The following is a 24,389-nucleotide window of genomic DNA, read 5'->3' as shown; positions in this document are numbered from 1 at the left end:
ATTTATCCTTTATCAAGCATATCGACTTTTTTCGATAAAAATTCCTTAAAATTCTATAAATTAAGGGCTTACGCTATGCGTGACTTATCTGAAATCTAAACCAACAAAATAGTGCGCTATCATAAAATGAACATATGAGTCGTATAATTCCAATATCCGCTAACTCCAATTTTTACACATTTTGAACTATCTTTGCTTTTAGATAGTCTGTGCAACTTTTTAGATGTCAGTATGTTCTTTTTGTGCCTAAAACCGCCAGCTCCCGACTAAATTTGACAACAAACTTACGAATTTGTTCCAAAACCCGCCAGCTTCTTTCGTACTTACTTTCAAATCCCGTTACATCCGTTTCGACCAATCACAATCTATTCTGAAGATTTCAATATGGCGATATAGTGCAAAACTGTGTGAATATTGCTGTCGGTAATTTACATTTATTAATTAAAATAATGGAAGAACTAATTAAACAAATTGAAAAAGCATGTCCTAATAAAGGAAGGAAAAGAAAAAGTCAGCCGGATTTATGGAAAAAGAAAAAATTGAAGGAAAAAAGGTGAGTTAAAGTTGTATCTTTTACTATAGCTTTAGGTACTATTAGTAAGGTGATACAGCATGTCCGTTTTGTTGACAATTCATAACAATAACATTAGGGTAACATTGATTCTCTCTATGATTTACAATTATTTATTTATTATACACTTGTAAGATGAGCTACGTTTAAATACATTTTTTTTTTTGGATTAATGTTATTAACAGTGGAGTAAATTTTAACATAATTCCGTCATGTATTATGAGTAAGTACCTTTATTTTTTTCAGATATGCACCTGCTGATTTGCTCGTTTTACTGAAATGTAAACAATACAAAAAGCTTAAAGTTTGGTTCTTTGACAATGAGTGATATCATGAATATACACAAGCACGGTCACACCAATCGTCAGGTGGATTAGCAAAAGAAACCAGAGGTGGAGATCACCGATCTCAGAAAAACGAAGAAAAGCGTATCGCTATTCACAATTTCATTCAGTCGTTTAAATGCAGCGAAGCACATTATTATAGAGGAAAATCGGATGGACGAGTGTATTTGAGCGCTGATCTCAACATAAAAAGAATGTGGAGACTGTATAATAGTAGCACATCTCTGGAAAATAAAGTGAAGCAATCTTTTTGCAGGAAGGAATTGAACATTAAATATAATATTGGTTTTGGAAGCTCTCGAACTGATGTATTATCCCGCTGAACTTAAAAGCTAAAGCGTTTTATAACCTACTCAAAGATGAAGACAGTAAAATAATGTCACTTTCTTTTGACTGTCAGAAAAATCATTGCCTACCAAAACTTCCTGACCAGAGTGCATATTTTAGTAGGCAATATAACTTTTATAATTTCACTATTGTCATTGACAAAAGTAAGTTGAGTACTGAAAATGTTTTGTGTTACTATTGGTATGAAACAGAGAGGCCCAAAGGGTCAAATGAAATCGCAAGTGCAGTTTACCATACTTTGAAGACCCTAAACATACCAGAACACGTAACAATATTGAGGTTATTTGCAGACGGCTGTGGTGGCCAAAACAAAAACAAAATTTTGATTGGTATGTGTTGCAAGTGGCTGAATTCATTTTCACCAGTTCAATTAAAAAAAATTGAGATTATATTTCCGGTAGTCGGTCACTCTTTTCTTCCGGCAGACAGAGTGTTTGCCGGAAAAAGAGAAAATAGAAAAAGACATTCGAAGAAGAGAAGTCATCATGAAGCCAGATCAATGTGTGAAAATTTTAAGTCAGCATGGACAAACATTCCATCTTTCACATGAAGTACCAGTTTTAGACTGGAAAAACGCAGTCAATGCTGTATTTAAACCTCCAGGAAGTTCGCATTTTGGTTTCAATATTTCAAAAAGATTTTTTTTATGTAAAGGGAAAACGAATATTGCCGTACAAGGAGAGGAAAATTACAGGAGTGAAAGAAATGATAAAAAACTGGTTACCAAAAAAGGTAAATCTGTATCCATCTTATCACCTATTAACTTACCTGTGGGAACTAACTTGAAAAAATGAAAAGTTAATGATGTCTGCAAATTACTACAGAAGCATTACGGAGAGAATTGGCGTGAACTATCCGACTTAAACTATTACTACAATGCTGAACAGGCCTACCTTAATGGAACAGCAACAAGTAAGGAGGAGAATGAAAATGAGGATATTGTTTGTGAAAGAGTAGTAGAAAATGAACGATTTGTTTAAATTTTTTTGTTTTAATATAGTTTTGTATGCCTTAATTTTGTGATTTAAATATAAATATTAGTCTCAGTAACTGACTTTTTCATTTAGACAACCTGTATATGAGCAAAAAAATAATTCGTTACAAAAGCCGGTAAATTCACCTGTAGTTATATCCAAAATCCGCTAACTCCACTGGTTAGTTTGAAAACCCGCTATATCCATTTTTTTATATATAAATCAATGTTTATCTTTTTTTTAATAATCAAATTACGTAAATCAGAGTTATAAACAAATTAGAATTACATTCCCTAATGGAATAGTTACAATTCATTTAGACAGGTACTCGGAAATAATAGATACACTTTTTTGCTTTTACTGAAAATATGTTGCGTGTGGAGTTAGCGCACATTAAAATTATACGACTCATATGTACTCTACTCTGCTTTTACATTAACACCTAGTTTATTGCCTCAATAGTCACGTGACTATGAGACTGTTGTTCATGAGTTTCTGTCATCGTCTTAAGGATTATAATTATGTATAGTTTCCACTCCGTACTCTTACACTCCTAAGAACACACAGGTCTTTACGGAGATCACAGCTTTTCGCGTACGAAGGAACATCGACAAAATTCGTGCTTATGTTGTGAAGTGCTTATATTGTATATGTTGTGAAGTGCTTATTCCGAAAGCTAAGGTGATAAGTCAGGATGTAGAATTTCTCTAAATCTACATCCTAAATAGAAGTTTCTTAAACGTCATAAATATTACAGGAAGTCATTATCGTATCCTGCTAACATAATTTCAATCTGAATACATCAATAATTAGATTGGTCAGTTCTACAATAGCTAAAGACAATTTTTTAGTTCACACTTAATTAAATCGTAACTCGGCGCTTTCCTTGAGTTAATATTTTCGATAGATTCACTTCAAGATTCAACTCAAAACCTGCTCAATCCATCAGTTTGTTAGTTAATGTTGAATTTACGCTATAGCAATAGTCATTGTATAGATTTTTTTGTCTCCACTTTATTTACAATCTGTTCTAAGCTACGAACAATAAGTAAAATTTTTTTTCTAATATTGATTAGGACATGTAGGAATTTTATTGAATGAGAAAATACCTTTAATATTAGTTGACATGCTTGGATTTGGCTTCATTTGCTTTTATTTTTCATTTGTTCAGCCAAAGTTCGCTGAGACAATCTTGTAGGTTTTTCGTAGCAGCAACTGCATTTTGATGTGATGCTAATATTACAGTAACATCCGCGAATGTACCTTCTGTCGTTGAGTGTGTTTCAGGGAAATCCATGGTGTAAAGTAGTTTAAGCACAGGTCCAAGAACACTCCCTTGGCTGCACTCCCTACAGCTGATTCAACTGGGTACCAGTCAGTGGATTCCTCTTGGTGTCTAACTAGGAAGGATCTGTTGGTTAGATAAGATTCTAGCACACCATAGAATCTATGCGGTAGATGCTTTTTGTCAAAAATCAAAAAGCATCTATAGGAAATATCCAATTCCTTATATTTAATATCAAGCTCCCCTCTTTTCTTTTTGACATGGACTTTACAGCGCAGCCTCGCGTCTAGGGTGATGCCCAAGTATTATGCTGATGTTGCATAAAGAACTTGGGTATCATTTATTCTAACTGACAAATTTTCTAGTTTTTTTTTTTGATTAAATTTTTAAATAAAGTTCTTAGTTTATAGTTTAAACCCTCATGCCAGACTTTATCAAACGCCTGTGCTACGTCCAAGAAGATTGTGGAGCAGACTTTCTTTTCTTCTAATGTTTTTTTCTATTATATTCATTATTCTGTGAACTTGTTTCATAGCGGAATGTTTATTTTTGAAACCAAATTGATGATTTGGTAAAAGATTTTTCTTTCATTATTGGTTTTAATCTTTTCAATAGAAGTTTTTCAAATAGTTTTGTAATCGCTAAAGTCCTAAGCCTAAAAAATCTTTTAAGCTCTGCTATAATTCAAAACAAGTAGGTACAAAAGTACATAACATACAAAACAACAAAATGCTAGGTTACCGCAATGCGATGTAACATGTCATCTCTAAGCGATGGCATGTTACATCGATAAGATATTTCCGTGCCAAGAAGTTAAGCTAACCTGCACTAAGGGAGAGGATCACGTCGGCATGTCACTCTCCTTAATTGAATCCAACAGTATTTGACTCTGACGAAGAAATCCTTTCCAAAATATTGTGATATTTCACAAGACCTTCGAAAAAGAACTTAAATATTGTATTTGGACAATTTTGCTATGCGGATTTGAGACCTGAACTTTAAAAGTAGTAACGGTAAACAGGTGAAAAGCATTTAAGCTGTGGTTCTATTGTCGAATTCTGAAGATATCGTAGACGACACTCCCTAACGAAGAGGTACTTAGAATAAAGAATCTTTTTTAGGTACCATCTCCTGTTAGGAGGTTGGTAATCATCACGGATATTTTTACTTTTGATATTACAGCTCCGAATAAATCTACAGAACTGCATTTATACCACTGCCCCAAATTATTTAAGCAGGAAATGCACCTACTTCCAATACTCCTCTTTCGTTGTATTTTACCCTGTATTAACATCTGTAACAACAAATACCTACCTCCTCTCATCATACGACCAAGATATTGCAACTTTCTTATCTCATATAGATATAGATAGAATAAAGAATAGGTACAAATAGAAAATTGCTAAATAACATTAAAAGAAAAAAACAGACTATTTTGGTCATATTGTCGGAGGACTTAAATACCAACTACTGTGACTTATTATTCAGGAAGGCGATTGGACGTAAGAAATATTGGTTTCATAACATAACACACTGGACAGGTCATAACATGGAAAACCTGGGAAGAAAACAAATGACTTTATAGCCTCTTCTATGCAGATCATTAACAATTTTTACGCATTTCAAACAATATTGAATCTATTACTCTATTGTGTTTTGGACGCAAACGGATAGGTACAGGATCGCTCTGTAAGAGATCATTCTCCGTTTTAAATATAATATTATAATGAAGCACCTTTCTGTTAGAAAAAAATTTACAAAAAACATCAACCTCGTTCTATCGTAAACGGTTTATCACTATTTCAAAGTTAGGTACAAAATCCTTAAGAGTGAATGTGAGTTTTTTATTTTTTATTAAGTATCAGTCTGTTACCCTAATGTAGAAACGTTATATTAAAAAAATATTACACTAACCGTGCTTTTACTCCCAGAACAATTAATAAAAAAACTTATCTGAGACAAATAAGTACCTGTTATCTCCCAAACAAGTGATAATGGAATTTTATGTTTAGGATCGATATTGAATCATCAATTTATGAAATAAAAAGGTTGCTAATAAAACAAACAAGTTAAGTAGAGATAATATAACTCGAATTTGATAATGAACAAATAAAACTTTCTAATCTAAAAATATTTCGCTAAACTTATACCTAGTAAGTAGTTGATCTCGGTAGTATTAACGTCAATTACCTCCTAATTAGTTTCTACCTACGCCAAATTAAGTGCCGGGCCATTGCGCCAGTGAAATAAATATTAAAGACAACGTACGGTAAGTCAAGAAATTTTCAAGTTGCGTTTGGTGAACAGTTGCAATGCGGCGATACAGATCGCTAGAACTCTGACCGGTACATATCGCTATCTAGCGGAGAAACAAAATACAATCACACCTGTTCTACCACTCTACCTGGCCCACAGGTGAGTGGGGGTTACCTGGCTGCATTACGTCACGTGACAGAAGTTTTTAACGTAAAAAACTAGTATAACCGCACCTTCCGTCCTCCCCTAAAGTGCAACAATAACGAACGGAAAATGCAACAGAAAGGGGCTTTTTAATCGTCGATATAATATTTTTGTGATCAAATTAGATTGTGATTTAAGTTTTTGGGTAGCTGACAGGATCAAATTTTATCATAAGAAAATACGACTGATGCAGTGGTGAAGAATGCGAAGTATTTCGAAATAACACCGTTGCGAGGCATTGTTTGTGTTCAAGAATCTGTGATTTTTCGTAAATAGAAACAAATAACAAAGTGATTTTTAAACTTTTAACCAATTTAGTGATATGATAGTGCTCAGCGATTGATTAAAAATGTGTAAATTCAAAAGGACGTTATTGCCTTTGGCGTTATTGTCTTGTTTTAAATTTGTTTACCTACAACCAAGTACTGCTGAACGCGATACTTTGACGGAACATCCTGGCGGGACTGTTATAAATGATAAAATAGTTTTTAGTAAATCTCAAAGTCCTTATTGGTTAAGAAATGACCTCATAGTTGAATTTGGCGCTGAATTAGTAATTGAACCTGGCGTGACTGTAAAAATTGAACCACAAGTTGGAATAACAGTTCGGGGAATTTTGACAGCAGAGGTGAGTAGAGATTCCATAAACATCAATAAATTAGTACCATGGTGAAAGTTGAGAACACAATACCGTGAAATCCAGTTGAGTAATCATTCAAAAGAAAATCGTGTATTTTACGATACAGTTAATTAATTATTTTTATTCAAATTTAAATTTTAATAGTTCTGCCTTAATCCACTTAGTCCACTTCTACAGGGTGTTTCTATATTCGACCGACAACACTCCATCTCTATATTTTATGAATTTTGATATAAGAACTTGAAGTTTAAATTTATTATACATATAAAACATTTATGAATATTTTTTCACAATTAGTTCACAACCACATGCTCTTTAAGAAAGTAATATTTTGGTATGCACCAACTTTTGAAACAGTTAACCAGTGGCACTCTATCAGGTTTACTCGCAACATACTCCCATATTTCGTATATCAGCAAAAAAATATATTTCTTAAATATTCTTTGGATAAACATTTTTGGATAAAAAAGTAGTACTTACTTAAGTAACTTTTATATAGCTAAAAAGAACGATAAATATGCTCAGCTAATTAAAATTTTTCAACTTAAAAAATTTACAAATTATGATTTACAATATTATTTGCCGTCAAAATTTTTTTACGTACTGTACGTTACATTTTCCTCTAATGTCTTCACTTCTCTTTCGATCTCTCAGCGTATTTCCTGTAACTCTTCTCAGTACTCTCATCTCTGTCGTTTCCAGTAGCCTTTGTTGTGGCTGTGTCGGGTCTTGTTTCTGAAGTGTATGTCATTATTGGTCTTAAACTGGCTTTATAAATTCTTGACTTCATCTCAGTGTCAATGTGCCTGTTTCGCCATATAGTGTTATTAAGGCATCCTGCCAGTCTATTTGCTTTTTGTACTTGATCTCTCACTTCTTTGTCAAGGTCTCCATACCTAGACAGGGTAATTCCAGGTATTTTATTTCCATTACTTGTTCAATACTGATGCCATCAATTTCTATTTTACATCTGGTTGGTTCTTTGCTGACTACTATTGTGTTAGTTTTCTGAGATGAGATTGTCAAATTAAATTAGTTTGCTCTTATGTTAAATCTGTGGACCAGTATTTGTAGACTATCTTCATCTTGGGCTATCAATATTGCGTCATCTACGTAACAGAGTATTTTGATTTCTTTGTTTCCCATTCTGTATCCTCTTCTTGTTAACGGTTTTGAAGGCCGTGAAGTCACATAAGGTTGTTTACAGCAGTTCTAAACAGTTTTATGGATGTTTTAAGAGATCTATCCTCAGGTTTACCCTGCATGATATCTTGAATGTGGTATTTATCGTTTCTCATAAGATGACCAAAATATGAGAGTTGTCTATGATTTAGATACTGTGCAGATCAGCTTTTGGTCTTGGTATTCTTTGTAAAACATTTGCGTTGATAACTCGATTCATCTACGAGATATGCTCATCCTTCTGTAACACTACCTTTCAAATGCTGTTATTTTCTTACTGCTTGTTTCTGTAAGAGTCCATGCTACTCCTTATAGGAACGTAAAAATACATAACAGTTAAGTACTCGAAGTCTAACCATTATATTAAGGCACATATTATAAAGAACAGCTTTCATTCTATAAAACATACTTCTGAATTTCTAAATTCTAACACGAAATTTTTGATAGTCATTTTCTAGTTGGCAAAGAGGTTCAAGAATATATTATGTGATATTGTTTCTCGCGACATATAGGAAGGTATCTTTACTTGAGGCCAGATTAATTAAATGGGTTTGCAATGATAAGTGGTAATCGCAACACCGTAATTCCATGTTATTTCAGTACTTCATCAACAGCATACTTCTTAAATTTTGGTGAATGTAATTTGAATAAACTGTGAAAGCTCTTTTTGAAGTATTCCTTCTTCCACATCTATTTCTTAGTTTATTAATCCAATCTAAGAGTTCATATAATTTATTAAGAGGAGTTGCTTCATTATTATTCAGAGAAAATGTTTCTTTTTTCTATATAAGCACAGACAAACTCGTCAAAAATTTTCTACAGTCTGTTTCTTGATATGGTAGGGATTTTATTTAGAAAATAAAATGAATGTACTTTTCTTTGAATTGGAATTGTTTTTGTTTCCACCATGGATCAGAAATCATTATTTGTACTTAGAACTTCAGTCAGAAAGGTAATGTACCTAATGAAATCCATGATGAAAATAAAAACACTTGGCATTCTTTTTATTTTCCAGTCAATGGTACCGAACCTCTAAAAATCATAAAAACAAGCTCAATTTTGCGGATAATATCAATTTTGGGACCCCAAAGAAGATGCAAAAAAGTTTACCATCCTGGCTTCCCCCTAAAATCCCCCCTCTTAAGGAGGAAACGTAAAAATCAATTTACTTACCAAGAATTTGTACGCCGTAGAAAAAAATATTTTAAATAAAAAATGTAGCTGAGATGATTTTGATTAAAAATGTTTATTACCCTTTTTCTTTAGAATAAACCGTTCTCTCAAAAACAACGCTTGAAGATTTGACGATTCTCATGAAATTTATCACTTCCGGTTAACGGTTACTATGGAATTTACAAAGCTCAAAATCGGAATTTTATGTTATAAATTTTGAAGAAAACGCTCTAATAATGAACATTCCACGGCGAGGTTCCTACAGCCTCTGCCGCTTCTCGCATTTCGACCGCCATCGTTTTCTGTCCATCTATTCGTCTTCTTTGACGGCTCTATCTCTCATTATATGGCATACATTTTCTTCCCAGGCAACTGAAGGTCTTCCCCTTCTTCTTATTTGTTGTGGTATGTAATTTAAAGCTTTCTTTGGCCATCTATCTTCATTCATTCGCTTCACGTGACCATACCGCACTAGTTGTTTCGTTTCAACTCTGTCTACACTGGAATATACAGTATTTGTCCTCCTTCTAATATCTTCATTCCTGATATGATCTTTTTTGGATACACCACACGCTCAGGATCACTCACGACCATAGTAGAGAGTTTAGAATGTTTACCGCTTTTTTTTCCCTGCCGCATTTTGTTTTCGATGTCTCTTTTGGTAGTGCCTTCTTTAGATATTATAGATCCGAGATATTTATATTCATTGCATGTTTTTGTGTTTCTAATTTCTAACTCTGGATCTTCTTCATGATCTCCTATTTTAAGATACTCTGTCTTTGACATATTCATATTAAGGCCCATTTTTCATATTTTTTTTTTTAGTTTTCCAAACATGTAGTCCTTGTCTTCCTCATCATTCGCTACGACTACCTGATCATCTGCGAAAAATAAAGTTGTTAGACATTTACCACCGCCTATATCTATTCCCATTCCGGATACTTGTTTCCTCCACTGCTCTAGCGATGATTGAATATATATTTTAAATAAGGTCAGAGATAGATAACATCCTTGTTTAAGCCCCTTTGTTAATGAAAATGATTCAGATATAAAGTTTCCTTCTTTAACGACACTTCTTGCATTTTTGTATATATTTGCGATAGCATCCACATACTCTCTACTGAGACCTACTTTCGTCAATGTTTGAAACAGTTTTTTCAAAGGTACCGTATCGTATGCCTTCTCTAAATCTACAAACAATAGGTGGGTAGATAGATTCCTTGCCTTTTGTTTTTCGATTATCTGCTGCAGAACGAATATACCATCAGTGCACGATCTTCCTGCACGAAATCCATTTTGTTTTTCTATGTTTTCGTATTATGATTCTATTCTTTCTTTTATTATTCGACCGTACAACCTCCCCACTGAGCTGATAACAGTTAGTACCCTGTAATTAGAGCATTTGAGTTTATCCCCTTTCTTGAAAATTGAGCTGATGTATCATCAGGGATACTTTGTCCTTTTAAGCATTTGTTAAATAGTTGAACCAACATCTCATGTAATAGTTTTGGTCCATACTTTACCAACTCAATTGGGATGTTTCCAGGTCCTGCTGCTTTACCGTTTTTCGATGCCCTTTTGAGGGCAGTATTCTACACAAAAAGTGCTAATTAATATTTTTGTTCAATGATATTTTTTCATTGACCCATTGACTATCCCACTGACAAATTTCTGATAACTGGACTATATAATATTTTTTGTTGTTTTTAATTGCATCTTTTTTGTATTTCTATTAAAGATGTTTTATAAGGAGCATTGTATATTGGTAGTTTTGACTGGTTTATCTAAGTTTTTTTTCATACTTTTTTATTTTTCTTTAATCTTTTTAAGATTCCTTTAAGGACCAACTGTTTTAAAAGAGAAGTTTAGAAATTTTGTTAGTGTATTTTCGATATTTTATTAACTTAATAGTGCTTTTTTTAACTTACTTTGAAAATGTAATATCCACGTAATTTGAGCTTGTATTTTAATTAAATCTAGACGATTCACATATATCTGTGGATTAATATTTCACTTCTCATTGACCGATAATCTTATCTAGTGAGTCAGTTCTTTCATATTATTGTTGTGTGTCCGAGTATATCATTGCAGTTTGACGAACTAAAAAACTTCTATAAGTAGCTGATTCACTAATGTTATAAATGAATAACCTCTGCAACCCACAACGAGAAGATGCAATTAAAATCACTCGGATTTAAAATAAACGCTCTTATTGATCATTTCCGCTCATTAACGGCAACTATGTGTAATTATATGTTTTTATTTTCGGGTTTTTTCTCTTTTGCTGCATGAACGTGAGGCGGTTACATTGCAGCGTTAGTCATCAATAGTCAAAGGTTGCAATTAGTTGTTGTTCTTGTTGAAGGTCTTTCGTGTTAATAGCAATATCTACTGTAATCTGTAGGTACGAGTAGGTACTTCCATTCGGTGGGTTTGAACGCGTTATTAACGAACATATTGTAGGTATTGTTTGATAATAACTAGGTCATTTATAACCTTATACGAGAGATAATTTTTTCAATGAACTAACCTTTATAGGCTTATGTAACGAATATATTTTGCTATATAATTACGAATACATAATTGTAGAATCTATTTTAAAACAAAATTATCTAAATCATTAGTATAGTTTTTTCTGATTATCGTTAATTTCCCTTTTTTAGTGGACTAAAGGGCCCCTATTATAAAAGTATTTTTTAATTTCAAAAAAGGAAACCAATATACGAATTCATTAAAGATTCAAAGTAGCTATTAAATAGCACTGACTGTCTTGATAATATAAAACATTGTTATCATAACCACGTTGTGTATTTTTTATCAGCACGTGTAGCTCCATTTAAACAATAGACCACAGCTGATATATTACACTTACGGCATGAATCATAGTTGGGTTTGGGTCTGGTTCACGTTCTACTCATTTTCCAGTAATTTAAGTATGTAGTACAAGTTTATTGTTATCGAAATACAGATCTTAAGTGTACCAGCGTTGTTCTAAAAATTTAGAAGATTGTGATAGACGTTTAGAAGTCGCCCATTTCTCTATCCCGCAAATTATTTACCAAATTATATACACTGACCCGCAAAATTCTGTGGCTAGAAGGCAAAAGGGGATAACTCTCATTTGGAAGTTTTTCAGTACAGACATTTTTAGTTCATATGGTCTTTTTGTTACCTTATAGATGTAATATTAGTAACGTTTGTATATTTCTAGATCCGACTTACATTCTGATATATTTAAGTCTTTTCTCTAAAATTAATATCTATGTGTTCAATATTTTGATAAATTAAAAAAAATATTTTAGGATATTTACTATTTTTAATTATTTCAAGAAAGCATAAGGAGATGTCAAGTTATAGTTGAAATGGACATAAAATCATCTTGGTAAAGGGGGAATATGTAACATGGGGGTATGTGGAACAACTGTTTAATGATGACCGTCCTAGTGGGTATACACTGAGCAATGATGATACTGGCCCTTCTATTCTAAAATCAGAAGTGGAGAATGCTATAAAGGGTCTTAAAAATAACAAAAGACCAGGCAACGATAACGTATACGGGGAAGTATTGAAAATGCTGTGCGAAACAAACAGTCAATTTCTAGACTCACTCGTTAGACTCTTTAACAATATTTATAACAGCGGGGAGTTTCCTGAAGACTGGCTAGAGTCAACTTTTGTTGCCATACCGAAAAAACCAAAAGCAAAGTCTTGTGATCAACATCGGATGATCTTCTTCTTCTTCTTCTTCTTCAGCCTTCATTCATCCATTGTTGGACATAGGCCTCCTCCAATTGTTTCCACGCTTCCCTATCTTTTGCAATTCTCATCCACTGCTTTCCAGCTACAGCTGTTATATCGTCTATCCATCTCTTTTTGGGTCTTCCCACGCTTCTTTTTGTTTCTCGAGGTCTCCAGAATGTCACTATATCGGATGATAAGTCTAATTAACCACATTTCGAAGGCATACACCAAGGTTATTTACAACAGAATAAGCAAAAAATGTGAGGATAACATTGGAGATTCGCAGTTTGGGTTTCGGAATTCTCTTGGGACAAGAGAAGCACTTTTTAGTCTACAGGTACTCATCCAGCGCTGCAGAGATATGAACAAAGGTGTGTACATATGCTTTATAGACTACGCAAAAGCATTCGATAACGTAAAGCACGAAAAGATAATTGAAGTTCTCCATAAGATCGGAGTCGACTACAGAGACATTCGAACAATAGCGAGTCTCTATTGGGGCCAAACAGCTAAAGTGAAAGTAGGATCTACATTGACCAATAAAATTGAGATCAAGAAAGGGGTACGACAGGGCTGTATCTTGTCTCCTATTGTCTTTAATATATACTCAGAAGAAGTATTTAAGACAGTGCTGGAGGAAAGCACAGAAGGCATAAAGATAAATGGAGAAATAATTAATAACATAAGGTATGCTGATGACACTGTGATTCTAGCAAGTAGCATGGAGGAACTGAGTTGCCTAATGAGTAAGATACAAAAAACAAGTGCACAATACGGACTCAGACTAAATATCACAAAAACCAAATGGATGTTAGTAAGCAAAACCCAACAACCACCACAGCAACTGATATTAGACAATGAAAGAATTGAACACGTGGATTCGTACATCTACTTGGGAACAACAGTTAACTCAAATTGGGATCAAGCGAAGGAAATACGTATAAGAGTAGAAAAGGCAAGAGCATCGTTCACTAACATGAAGCAAATTTTCACCTCTAAAAGCCTCACCCTACCTCTCAAAATTCGACTTCTGAAATGTTATGTATTCCCGGTTTTGTTATATGGAATGGAGGCGTGGACAATGACCGCAACATTGATGAAAAAAGTAGAGGCCTTCGAAATGTGGGCTTACCGACGTATATTACGTATATCCTGGACTGAGCACGTGACCAACGAAGAGGTACTACGCCGGATAGGTAAAGAGAGAGAGGTAGGAATAAGTATAAAGAAAAGAAAGTTGGAATACTTGGGTCACGTTATGAGACATAAATATAGAGTACTACAACTGATCGTTCAAGGGAAAATAGACAGCAGAAGGGGTCCAGGGAGGAGAAGACACTCGTGGCTCCAAAACTTGCGGCAATGGTTCGGATTATCATCTGCTGAACTATTCAGATCTGCCGTAAACAAAGTCAGAATAGCCATGTTGATTGCCAACGTTCAGAACGGACAAGGCACATGAAGAAGAAAGGGGGTTATGTAGATTTATACCCTTATGCTCAGTAGTTACTTGGCTAACATTATATGTGCACTGTAGTGTTAACTCCAGTTATTTCTACTTACAACGGGCAACCACAATAAAGCAAAGAAAATATTTTGTTCTGGATATAGCATTGACAGAACAAGAAATAAAACGTAAATTTTTTAAAAAAGTTTATTAAACATGGAGGTTTCTACAGCAATCTGATGATACGTTTACAAATTAACAATTGATCAAGATGCTACTTAGAAAGAGAATCAAAGGCGCATTCTAAATACAAAATAAAAACATATCTTCTATTTAATACGAACAGAATAGCTTTTTTAGAATATTTTATTAAAAATTGTCATCACTAAAATAATTATCTATGTCTGCATCTGTGTCAGCAGTATTATCCAGATCTTGTGAATTTCGTGGGATTTAGGCAAGTCCACGATAAAATTCTTTTGCACTCTCATCAACTAACTCAATAAGGTCTAAAAGATCGCTTACTTTTTTGTAATCTTTATTGTCGTTGTTTAAACACCTTGATACAAGCCCTTTAGTTCTTTCGCGAATGGAGGAATAATAATTGTTATTTCGAGTTGCCATCGTAGTGAACATTCCTTGATAAAATTTGCGTGTGCTCTCTTTACAATGTGGACTGTACTGACAAGAAACTGATAGGAATATGATTTGTGTGGACACCGCATTCTTGCAAAAAGGAATAACTTTGTATATCCTAGCAATACTTTCATATATGTTTCTTCTATCACATTCCGCCAAAAGGGGATATCTTGATTTAATGCCTTTTACTAGCACACATTTCGAATAATTCTTAAGTTAACATGACTTAAATCGTTTTGCTTCTCAGTTAATTTCATAATGTTAAAAAATATGTGTGCATATAACATTTTACTAGTAATTACTGTTTTGCTCTCCAGAAGATATCTTGAGTTATATCCTTAAAACAGTCGTAACGATTAAATTGTAGCCAAGTTATCCCTTTTTGATCAATAATAATATTTAAATTAGTAAACTTTCACTTAACTCTCTTTACCAAGATTGTGCAGAATCAAAAATGCTGGCGAATGGAATACATATCACTATTTTGCAAAAAATCGACTTATCCCCTTTTGCCTTCCAGCCACAGAATTAACCGGACACAAGCTTATTTAAAGTAAAATTAAAAAGTATTAAAAGCACCTAAATTCCAATTTTTTTTTTCAATAACCAACCATAAAATAAAAATCAAGTTCCAAAATATTGATAAATTAAACAAAAAATAAAAATTTACAAAAGTTTTTTTTTATTCTGGATTAAGATATTTTTCAAATCTAAATCATAAAATAATTCATCGCGTATTTCCTCCTAGAGCTCGAATAACATATCTTATCCTTTCTTGCATAGACTGGGTCAAAGGGTATTCTAACGCTACCACAGTTTTAAACTCGCCATAATTTTGCCTAACTGCCCAAGTTAGCCCAAAACTTTCTTAAGTTTTCCCATAAATGATCTATAAGGTTAAGGTCTAAACTTCTAGGAGGACAGGCTATTATCCGAAAACCAACATATGTACAGTATTGAATTGTTAATCTGGCTATGTGCGGCCGAGCATTATCCTGCATTGTCAGACAATTTTCACCAACATAACAAGATCTGTATGGGCTTCCAAAGAAATGCCGCCACTTAACATTATACCTCCTCCACCAAACTGTACTAGAGGAAAGAAGCAACATTGGGCATAGCGTCTTCCACTTCTTCTCGTAAAAAGTGACTCGTCGATTTATTCCTCTAATCTCCTGCGTACGGTATCAATTGAAACTATGGTACCATGAAGTCAAAGCTCTAGAAGTAACTTTCCTTTCTCGAAGCACTTCCAGTCTAAGAAACCGATCCTCCACTGCGTTTGTTGCCCCTGATATGGATCAGAAACATGGACACTGTCGAAACGCGATGAGAAGCTAGTAGCGAAAAATTTAAGACAAGGGAATGCGAGAAAACAACATATGGCAAAGATAATACAACTTTGAATTGTACAATGCATGCTTATCTCATTTCCATATTCCTCCATATAAAATGCTTCAGACATTTTGATACAGAATCCGCTTTATGTGTTTCTTTGCACTATTTGTGTTTCCGAAGCTGCATATGCCTACTTTCATGGACAAATGTATTGACGCTAATGCAAACTATTTAAAAATCGATTGAGATAGGTATATAAATAATATAATGGTGTCTTTTTTTCTAAGAATTACAAAATAGTACTCTTAGGTATTACGTAGTGATATGGGAATAGAATGACCTTTTTTGTTTATAAAACAATCGTTTTTGTAATCAATTACATTAAATCATTTAGAAAATCATGGTTTTAAGTTAATTTTAACGACAATATAATAATTTTAAAATTCAAATCATTTATTATCTATTAATGATTCATAGTTAATTCAGTGTGAGTGAAAATTTTACCGACTATTTGACGGTTCTTGTGGTTGGCGACCGGTATGAGACAGTTTCATTTTCTTAAACTTATTCAAACTCTTATGGCACTCTATACTCTAGTCGTCAGAGACGAAAACCTCTAAATATCATACGAACAGGCCGAATTTTAGGACGCCAAAAAAGATCCAAAAAAGTTTACCACTTTTACCCTCGGGCTTTCTCCTAAAAGCCCCCTCGTAGAGAGAGAAAAACGAAAAAAAATTTACCAAGAATCTGTACTCCATAGAAAAAATATTTCAAATAAAAAATGTAAATATAATTTTGAACAAAAATGTTAATTAGCATTTTTTGTGTAGAATGAATCTTTCCCTCAGAAACAACGCTTGAAGCTATCGACAATTTTTAATGTCGCGAAATCAATGTTCAATATAATTTGTATCAGCTTGGCCGTAAAAATTCGATGATCCGAGTGTCCTATCGACAAAAGTCAAGATGCATTTCAAAGATAAATATTTTGCAGCAAATAAACTGAGTTTTTATAAAGTCGTTAAATAAATAAACGTCGCGCGATTTTTGCCATCTTTTATGATTCTCATCAATTCAATTTATCCCTTTTATTAACCGCCCACTGCAAAGTTAGCTGCGCCGGTAACATGAGCCTAATCATTAAAACCTATAACATTAAATTTTAGTTTTGAGTTTTGGCAATAAATGTAAGGCATTGGAAATACGCTTAAAAAAACGCTGAATTTAAACTTTCAAATTACAAACGATCTAAAACATTTAAAACTACTCTTTTTTAATTACATCAGTACGTTTTTCAAAACTACTAATTTGGAGTTGGAGGGGGTTCCCTCCTGTATATCCCTGACGGAAAATCTCAAAATCTCTACTTCTTCGGAAAGTGGGTCTTTAACAGTAATCCTTGCTTTTGTTTTCAATAAAATAAAAATTTGTTACAATTCTAATATTTCGACTGAAAAGTTTTTGATTAACCTAGATAGACATTTCTTTGATTTTTACATTGGGTTGCAGCTGTCGTAATTTGCTTTACACTCTTCAGTTTCGTCCCACTGTCTATGAATACAGTGCTCTTTAGATAGTCTGTGATTTTCCTTTTAATACTTGCGTTTAAATCTTTATATTTTAGAACATTTTGTTTGCTTTGACGTCTCTTTTCCATTAATTCCAAAATTTCGCCAGTTGACCAAATCGGTTTTGCTTCTCTATCTACCTATCGTCACTATTTTTTCACACTATTTCATGTTTTATTTCTTCTTTTCTTTTCTTTCTTTTTTTTCACACTCTTTCATGTTTTATTTCTTCTTCTTCTTCCTCTTTATAAGCAATTACACTACACAATTACTTTATAAGCACTACATCTTTTGCGCGGTCGTCTTATACGTCTTCTGCCGATTGGTGACTTATCTCTTGCTGTTTTTATGACACAGGTCTTCTTCACTCTGCTCATATGGTTATTCCATTCTTTTTTTATTTTGTGTCCATTCATTTATACACTGTACGTGCATTTTCTTCTAATGTCTTCACTTCTCTTTCGATCTCTCAGAGTATTTCCTGTAATTCTTCTCAGTACTCTCATTTCCAGCCGTTTCCAGAAGCCTTTGCGTTGTGGCTTGTGTTGTTGTGTCGGGTCTTGTTTCTGAGGTATGTGTCATAATATAAAATAAAAATAAACATAAAAATAAAAACGTTTATTGCCTTACAAAATATATTTACATGTCAAACTTAAAAAATTTTTGCCTTCTTTCTTCGGCGTACCGCTCTTGCACCGCCAGCGTTTGTTGTTTCTTCCTCTCGGCTCCTGGATTTTCCTTGGTGGTGTCCTCGTCTGCTTCTGTAGGTACTTGTATTGGCAAACGTACCTACTTCCCTTATGTGTCATAATTGGTCTTACACTGGCTTTATAAATTCTTGACTTCATCTCAGTGTTAATGTGTCTGTTTCGCCATATAGTGTTATTAAGGTATCCTGCCAGTCTATTTGCTTCTTGTACTTGATCTCTCACTTCTTTATCCAGGTCTCCATAGCTAGACAGTGTAATTCCCAGGTATTTTATTTCCATTAATTGTTCAATACTGATACCATCAATTTCTATTTTACATCTAGTTGGTTCTTTGTTGACTACTATTGTTTTAATTTTCTGAAATTAGATTGTCATATTAAATTTTTGTCTCTTATGTTAAATCTGTGGGCCAGTCTTTGCAGACTATCTTCATCTTGGACTATCAATATTGCGTCATCTGCGTAACGGAGTATTTTTATTTCTTTGTTTCCCATTCTGTATCCTCTTCCTTTGTTAACGCTTTTGATGATTTCATCCATAATTAAATTGAAGACATGGGGCTCAATGAATCCCCTTGTCTTATTCCTATTTCTATAGGTTCTGTAAGTTGTCCATCTATTCTAACTTCCATTTTGTTGTTTTGGTAGATTTTATCGATAGTTTTTATAATATTTAGGGGAACTTCTCTACTATACAGGAGATAGATTACATCTTTGAGTCTTACTCTGTCAAACGCTTTCTTTAGGTCAATCAGACACAGAAATACTGGTCTATTATACTCTAGTGCTTTCTCAGTCATTTGCTTTATAACGAATATTGCGTCTGTACACGATCTTCCACTACGAAAACCCTGTAGCTCATCTTCTAAACTTATCCTCTGATTTATTAGTACTTGTAAAATTTTAGTTGTAAGTTTTAACGTATAGTATACCGCTGTAGTTTTCTGACTTTTTTGTCTCCTTTTTTGAATAGTAGAATTAGTTCGCTCGTTCTCCATTCTTCCGGTATTTTATTGTGTTTTATCATTTTTGTATTACATCGCACGTGTCCTTTTCTATTAGTTTTGGTTCTATTAGTTCCTTTACCTTCGTTCTTTGATCTCTTATAAAGCGCCGTATTTCCTTTCGCAGACCGTAAAAATCACATGGTCTACAGTCAGGTTAACGCCCTACTGATAGACTGTAAAACCATACAGCTCATAAAAACAAGATTATGCCTCGGAACAGGAATGTTTTATTTATTAGGGATACTTTTTGAAATGTTTCCTCATGTCTGGTGATTATTTCGTCCCAGGTGTTTTTATATGTTCAAGAGTGACCTTAATACTCGACATTAAGGATTGTTTAAAAATTGGTCTACATTTGAAGAGTTTAAAAAAGATATTTGCAACAATATATTATTCTTTATTTTGACAAAATCTATCATAATCTCGTTTATTTCTCATAAACCTTAACTTTGCCTTTGTTGGCTGTTTGTGTATAGATCCGTATGACGGTGAAAGAAATTAGTTTTACCTTTTACTAAAGAACCATAATCGATTTGATAATGCTAAATAACTAATTACAGATTGATATTGATTGACGGGTTAAAAAAAGTTATAGCTCCTCAAAAATTATTCCGCCAAATTTTTGTAGCAGCCCTGTATGTTGCCTTACATGTTATATTTTGTATTTTGATCATAGTAGGTAAAATTTTCCAGGAAATGAATAACTTATTTGTAAGTTCTTGTCATCACAAATATGTCTTATAATTACACATTAAAAGACAAGTTAAGGTGGTCAATAAACCAATAAAAACATTTGCACGCGTATAATATTTATTTGCGACTCACGTATACAACTACAGGATTATAAGACAAAGAAATGTTTTCTTATGTTTGCGATTTTATTTGAAAAATACAGTACTGTGCGAATTAATCGAATCATAGGCTGTTTTAATAAAAAAAAAACAGTTTATTTAGAAAAAAAATTATATTTTGACAAAACTATAAAAGTAAATTTACATCATTTAATAGGAAATATGTCCCGCTTTGGCTGCAATTAATGCTTTTACCTGTTTTGGCATAGATTCTACGAGCTTCTGACCGTTCCCAGATATCCTTTCATCTCGATACCAAACCTGAATGACCTCTTCTATCATTTTTATTTTTGTAGTCAGTAAGATTTTGAGCAGTGTAGTTTTGCAAATAGTCCATTAATTTTCAATGGGGTTGAGGTGATCTAAAACATTAATCTTGTTATTTTTTAAAAATTCCATCATTTGCTTTCACTTGTGACAGGGAACAGAGTCCTGTTGAAGAATCGTTCCTTCTTGGGGCTGACTTTTTGGAGTTCTGTGTCCAAACGCTGTTCCAACATGGATTTGTATTTTTGGGTGTTCATCATGCCCTTGATTGGTACCAAAGATCCAACCCCCATGTTTGAAAAACATCCCTAAAACATATTTTTGACTGGATGTTTTACGGTTTGATCAATATGAGATGATGTAAGGTTTTCGTTGTCAGACTTCCTGACAAATTTCGACCGCTGTCCTTGAACTATAAAGTCAGTTTCATCTGTAAGTAGGACTTTTCTCCAGTCGTCTATAGTTCATTTAGAGTATTTTTTGGTCCACAATAGCCTTTATTTTTTCATTCGTTCAGTTATAAGTTGTTTGTTATATGGACGCATTGCCCTTCTACCATTGTCCAAAAGTCTTTTCCGAACAGTTAACTCATGAATGACTACACCTGATGCTGCTAGATCTTGTTGGAACTCTTGGCTTGTTTTTCTTGGGTCCAATTTGCTCTTTCGAAGTAAAAATCTTTCTTCTGCCGGTGTTGTTTTTCTCTTTCTTTCGCATTTTCCTAACTTTTTCAAATCCATTGATCCCGTTTCTCGTTTACGATGCAAAATCTTGCTTACTACCCCCTGACCACTCCACACGTTCTTGCGATTTCTTTTTGTGATATAGAAGTGTATTTACTTAAACGTGATATTCTTTTTACGCTTCCTAGGCGTAATATCCATGATGAAATTAAACAAAACAAACTCACTAATTACTGAAAACAATACAAAATAGTACAAAACAACAGAATATTAGTGAGAAATGTCCTAAAACACCCTCAAATAAAAGGCAGAGAAAAGTAAGGTTATGTTTTCAATGCTTGTTCAGTTGTAAATGTGAGGACAGTGTTGCCAACTGTAAATATTGAAAAATGTCACAATGATTTTATTAAATCGCACAATACTGTAATGTATAATAATAATTATTATAATATCAATAATATCTGAATTTTACAATTTTTAGTTAAGTGAAAGTTGTGAAACATTAAGTAAATACTAACATATCGTATAAGAAAGAGGCAATTTGATGCATCTCACATATACAGTAATTAATTAAACAATGACTTAAGACTACATAGGCTACAATAGACTACAATCTACTATGAAGATTAAAACAGGCAAATTCATTTTTTTTGCCAAAGAATATCTTCAACATTTTAAACTATTGCAATCTGGTCAACTGACTAAACTAAGATTCCATCGTATGATTTAAGATATTATTTATCTCTAATAAATATTTCTTAATAACGCATTATTTATTTATATTATATTATTATAATATGCATTATTTTCTGGTTTCATATTAAACACTATTTTAATTTGGTTGTCGCTTTTATCGACAACAAATTCGAAAATGTGTCATGAAATGGATGAGCAAGTTAGGCATCTGTTTTTGTTTTATAATTTTTATATCAATATCCAATAATCGGAAGATTGTTGTAAGTTATAGTAGAATGTAAGTTATAGTATGATACGTAATGTTCAAAATCGGTTCGCTTAGCGCATGACGTAGTAAAGATCCCTTCCTCACGCAACATTTGAATGCAGTTGTATAGGAAAGACTTTTAATTTAAAGTTTTTAATATAATTTGGCTAATTTAAATATAGTGATTATAATTCTTCGCATGTACAGATGGTTACATGAAACAGATAATAGAATAGAAACTGTGATAAATCAAGAAGTATTTAACACTACGTTTAAAAGACTTTAAAGATAACTGTTTATATCGTATGGGTATAGAATAGAATAGAAATAGAACATCGAAGGTTGGAAATAATTATTGGTTTTTCAATTTCTTTACATTTAATAAATATTCACTATTTTTTCCCTTTTTTTCTTCTTCCGGCTCCAACAAGACTTTCGGCTCAGTCCATCTTGTTGGAAGACGCCCTACATTCAATAATAGTCCACCCATTATCGAAAATTCTCGCGGCATTTAATTTCTTCTCAGCATCTCGTACTCTGATTCTTTTTCGGATTTCTATATTCGGAGTCCGATATTTTAGTGATAGATCCAACAATGATCGTTCTTGCATGTTGTGTGGTTCGTATGTTATCAACTGTTTTTATCAGAATTAGAGATGTTGTGGTGACACGATCAATTTTTTTTAAAATACTCTTCGATACTTCTCTGTCTTGGGATAATTATTTGGCTGTATGTAACACTCACGTAATTAGTATTTTTGGTTAATATACCCAAGGCTGTGAGAATATTCCCCTAGGTCTTTTTTCTTCAACTTTGCGCACGATTATCAGTTTTTCTAAATCTGATAATAATAACCTAATACTTTTTCTAAATCATAATCGAATTTTTCAATTTCTTCTTTTTCATAGTCTTCTGGCGGTATATATGCTTGTAATATATTGGCATTTATTGTTTTTGTTTGTATTTGTAACATTAGTAACTGTCTGAAAATAGGACGACGTTTTTTACAGCTTTATCTGTTTTTCCTTTACATTATTGCTACACAATTTTTATGATTTGAAGTGTTTTCTTCTGTATAGTATACTATGTGATCGTCTATAGTTACTTTGCCAAACCCTGGCCATCTCATTTCACTTATTTTAAGTATACTTAAGTTTAGGCAATTAATTTCTTTTATGATGATGTGAACCTTTCCTGTTGTTTCTCAGATTGTATGTACCTATTTTTCTTTCATCAGAAAATGTATTCGTGCTTCTAGGTGATTGGGAGATTCTTAGCACCCCTGCTCCATTTAAGGAATACCCGTACTCCGTTTCTTGGGAAAGTTAGGCTCTAAGTGGTTTCCCGTTGCCTTCCTAGAGTGTGTAGTAGAAGGAAATATAGTGTTCCGTCTGCCCTTAGAGACCTTATAGCCATTCGGGGTCGGAAGAAACAAGAGTTGACCAAGAGAGGCTGATAGGAAAGATTAAAGACATTTCACTCAAGACAAGTTGAAAAAGAGTAAAATGTGAAGGCCGCCAGGTACATTTCATAAGAGTATGAGTATTGATTCACCTTGTGTTCCCGCTCATACTTTGAGGTGTTAACTATAGACTGTATGACTCGTCCAGCATGCCATAGCATGGAGGATAGAGTGCCCGACATTTTTACAATGTGGACATCCCTACTGCATGGTCTTATTGACATGATATTCTACAGAAGCTGATATTTTGTTCCTTTCATCACGTGGCCAAGGTATTGCAGTTTTAGTGTGTTTATTTTATTATTCAGATCTGTTTGTTTTGAAAGTCTTAACAAGATTTCTCCATTTGTGATTATGAATACGTAAGATATTCTTAGGATTGTTCTGTAAAGCCACATCTCGAAAAGTAACTTGTTTTATTATCGCTTTAGACGCTTTTTTATACCGTATAGGAGAATAATAAATATGTATTTTTACATTTTATTTATTTATATATACATATTTCTAGCCATAGTCTGCTTCTTTTATGTAATTATATGTTTGTTGCAAATCTATGAAGATTTTGCTCATATATTTTTTTTAATGTTCATGTTTATGAGTAAAAAAAAATTAAATATATTATTGTTTATTACTTCAAAATCCTGTATTACATTAAAAATTACATTGCGTTTTATATCAATATATCAAGATTTTATATTCAAGTTGTAAACATAAAGTTTTTCTTATCAATAGTAAAATAGTCTAAAAATATTT

General features: G+C 33.2%; 1 protein-coding gene across 2 annotated transcripts in view; it reads left to right on the top strand.

Moving 5' to 3' along the window:
- Positions 1-5,661: 5,661 nt before the first annotated feature.
- bark (C-type lectin domain-containing protein bark beetle) overlaps positions 5,662-24,389 on the top strand; it is a 135,510-nt gene continuing 116,782 nt past the window's right edge. For both annotated transcript variants that reach the window (XM_072540876.1, XM_072540875.1), the window contains exon 1: positions 5,662-6,610. In XM_072540876.1, coding sequence (XP_072396977.1) covers positions 6,332-6,610 — 279 coding nt within the window. In that variant the 5' untranslated portion in view covers positions 5,662-6,331. The remainder of the gene's footprint in view (positions 6,611-24,389) is intronic.

Source organism: Diabrotica undecimpunctata, chromosome 8 (genome assembly GCF_040954645.1).
Source record: "Diabrotica undecimpunctata isolate CICGRU chromosome 8, icDiaUnde3, whole genome shotgun sequence".
Classification (NCBI taxonomy): Eukaryota; Metazoa; Arthropoda; class Insecta; order Coleoptera; family Chrysomelidae; genus Diabrotica; species Diabrotica undecimpunctata.
The sequence above is the reverse complement of the archived record's forward strand: the minus strand, read 5'-3'. Positions and strand labels throughout refer to the sequence as shown.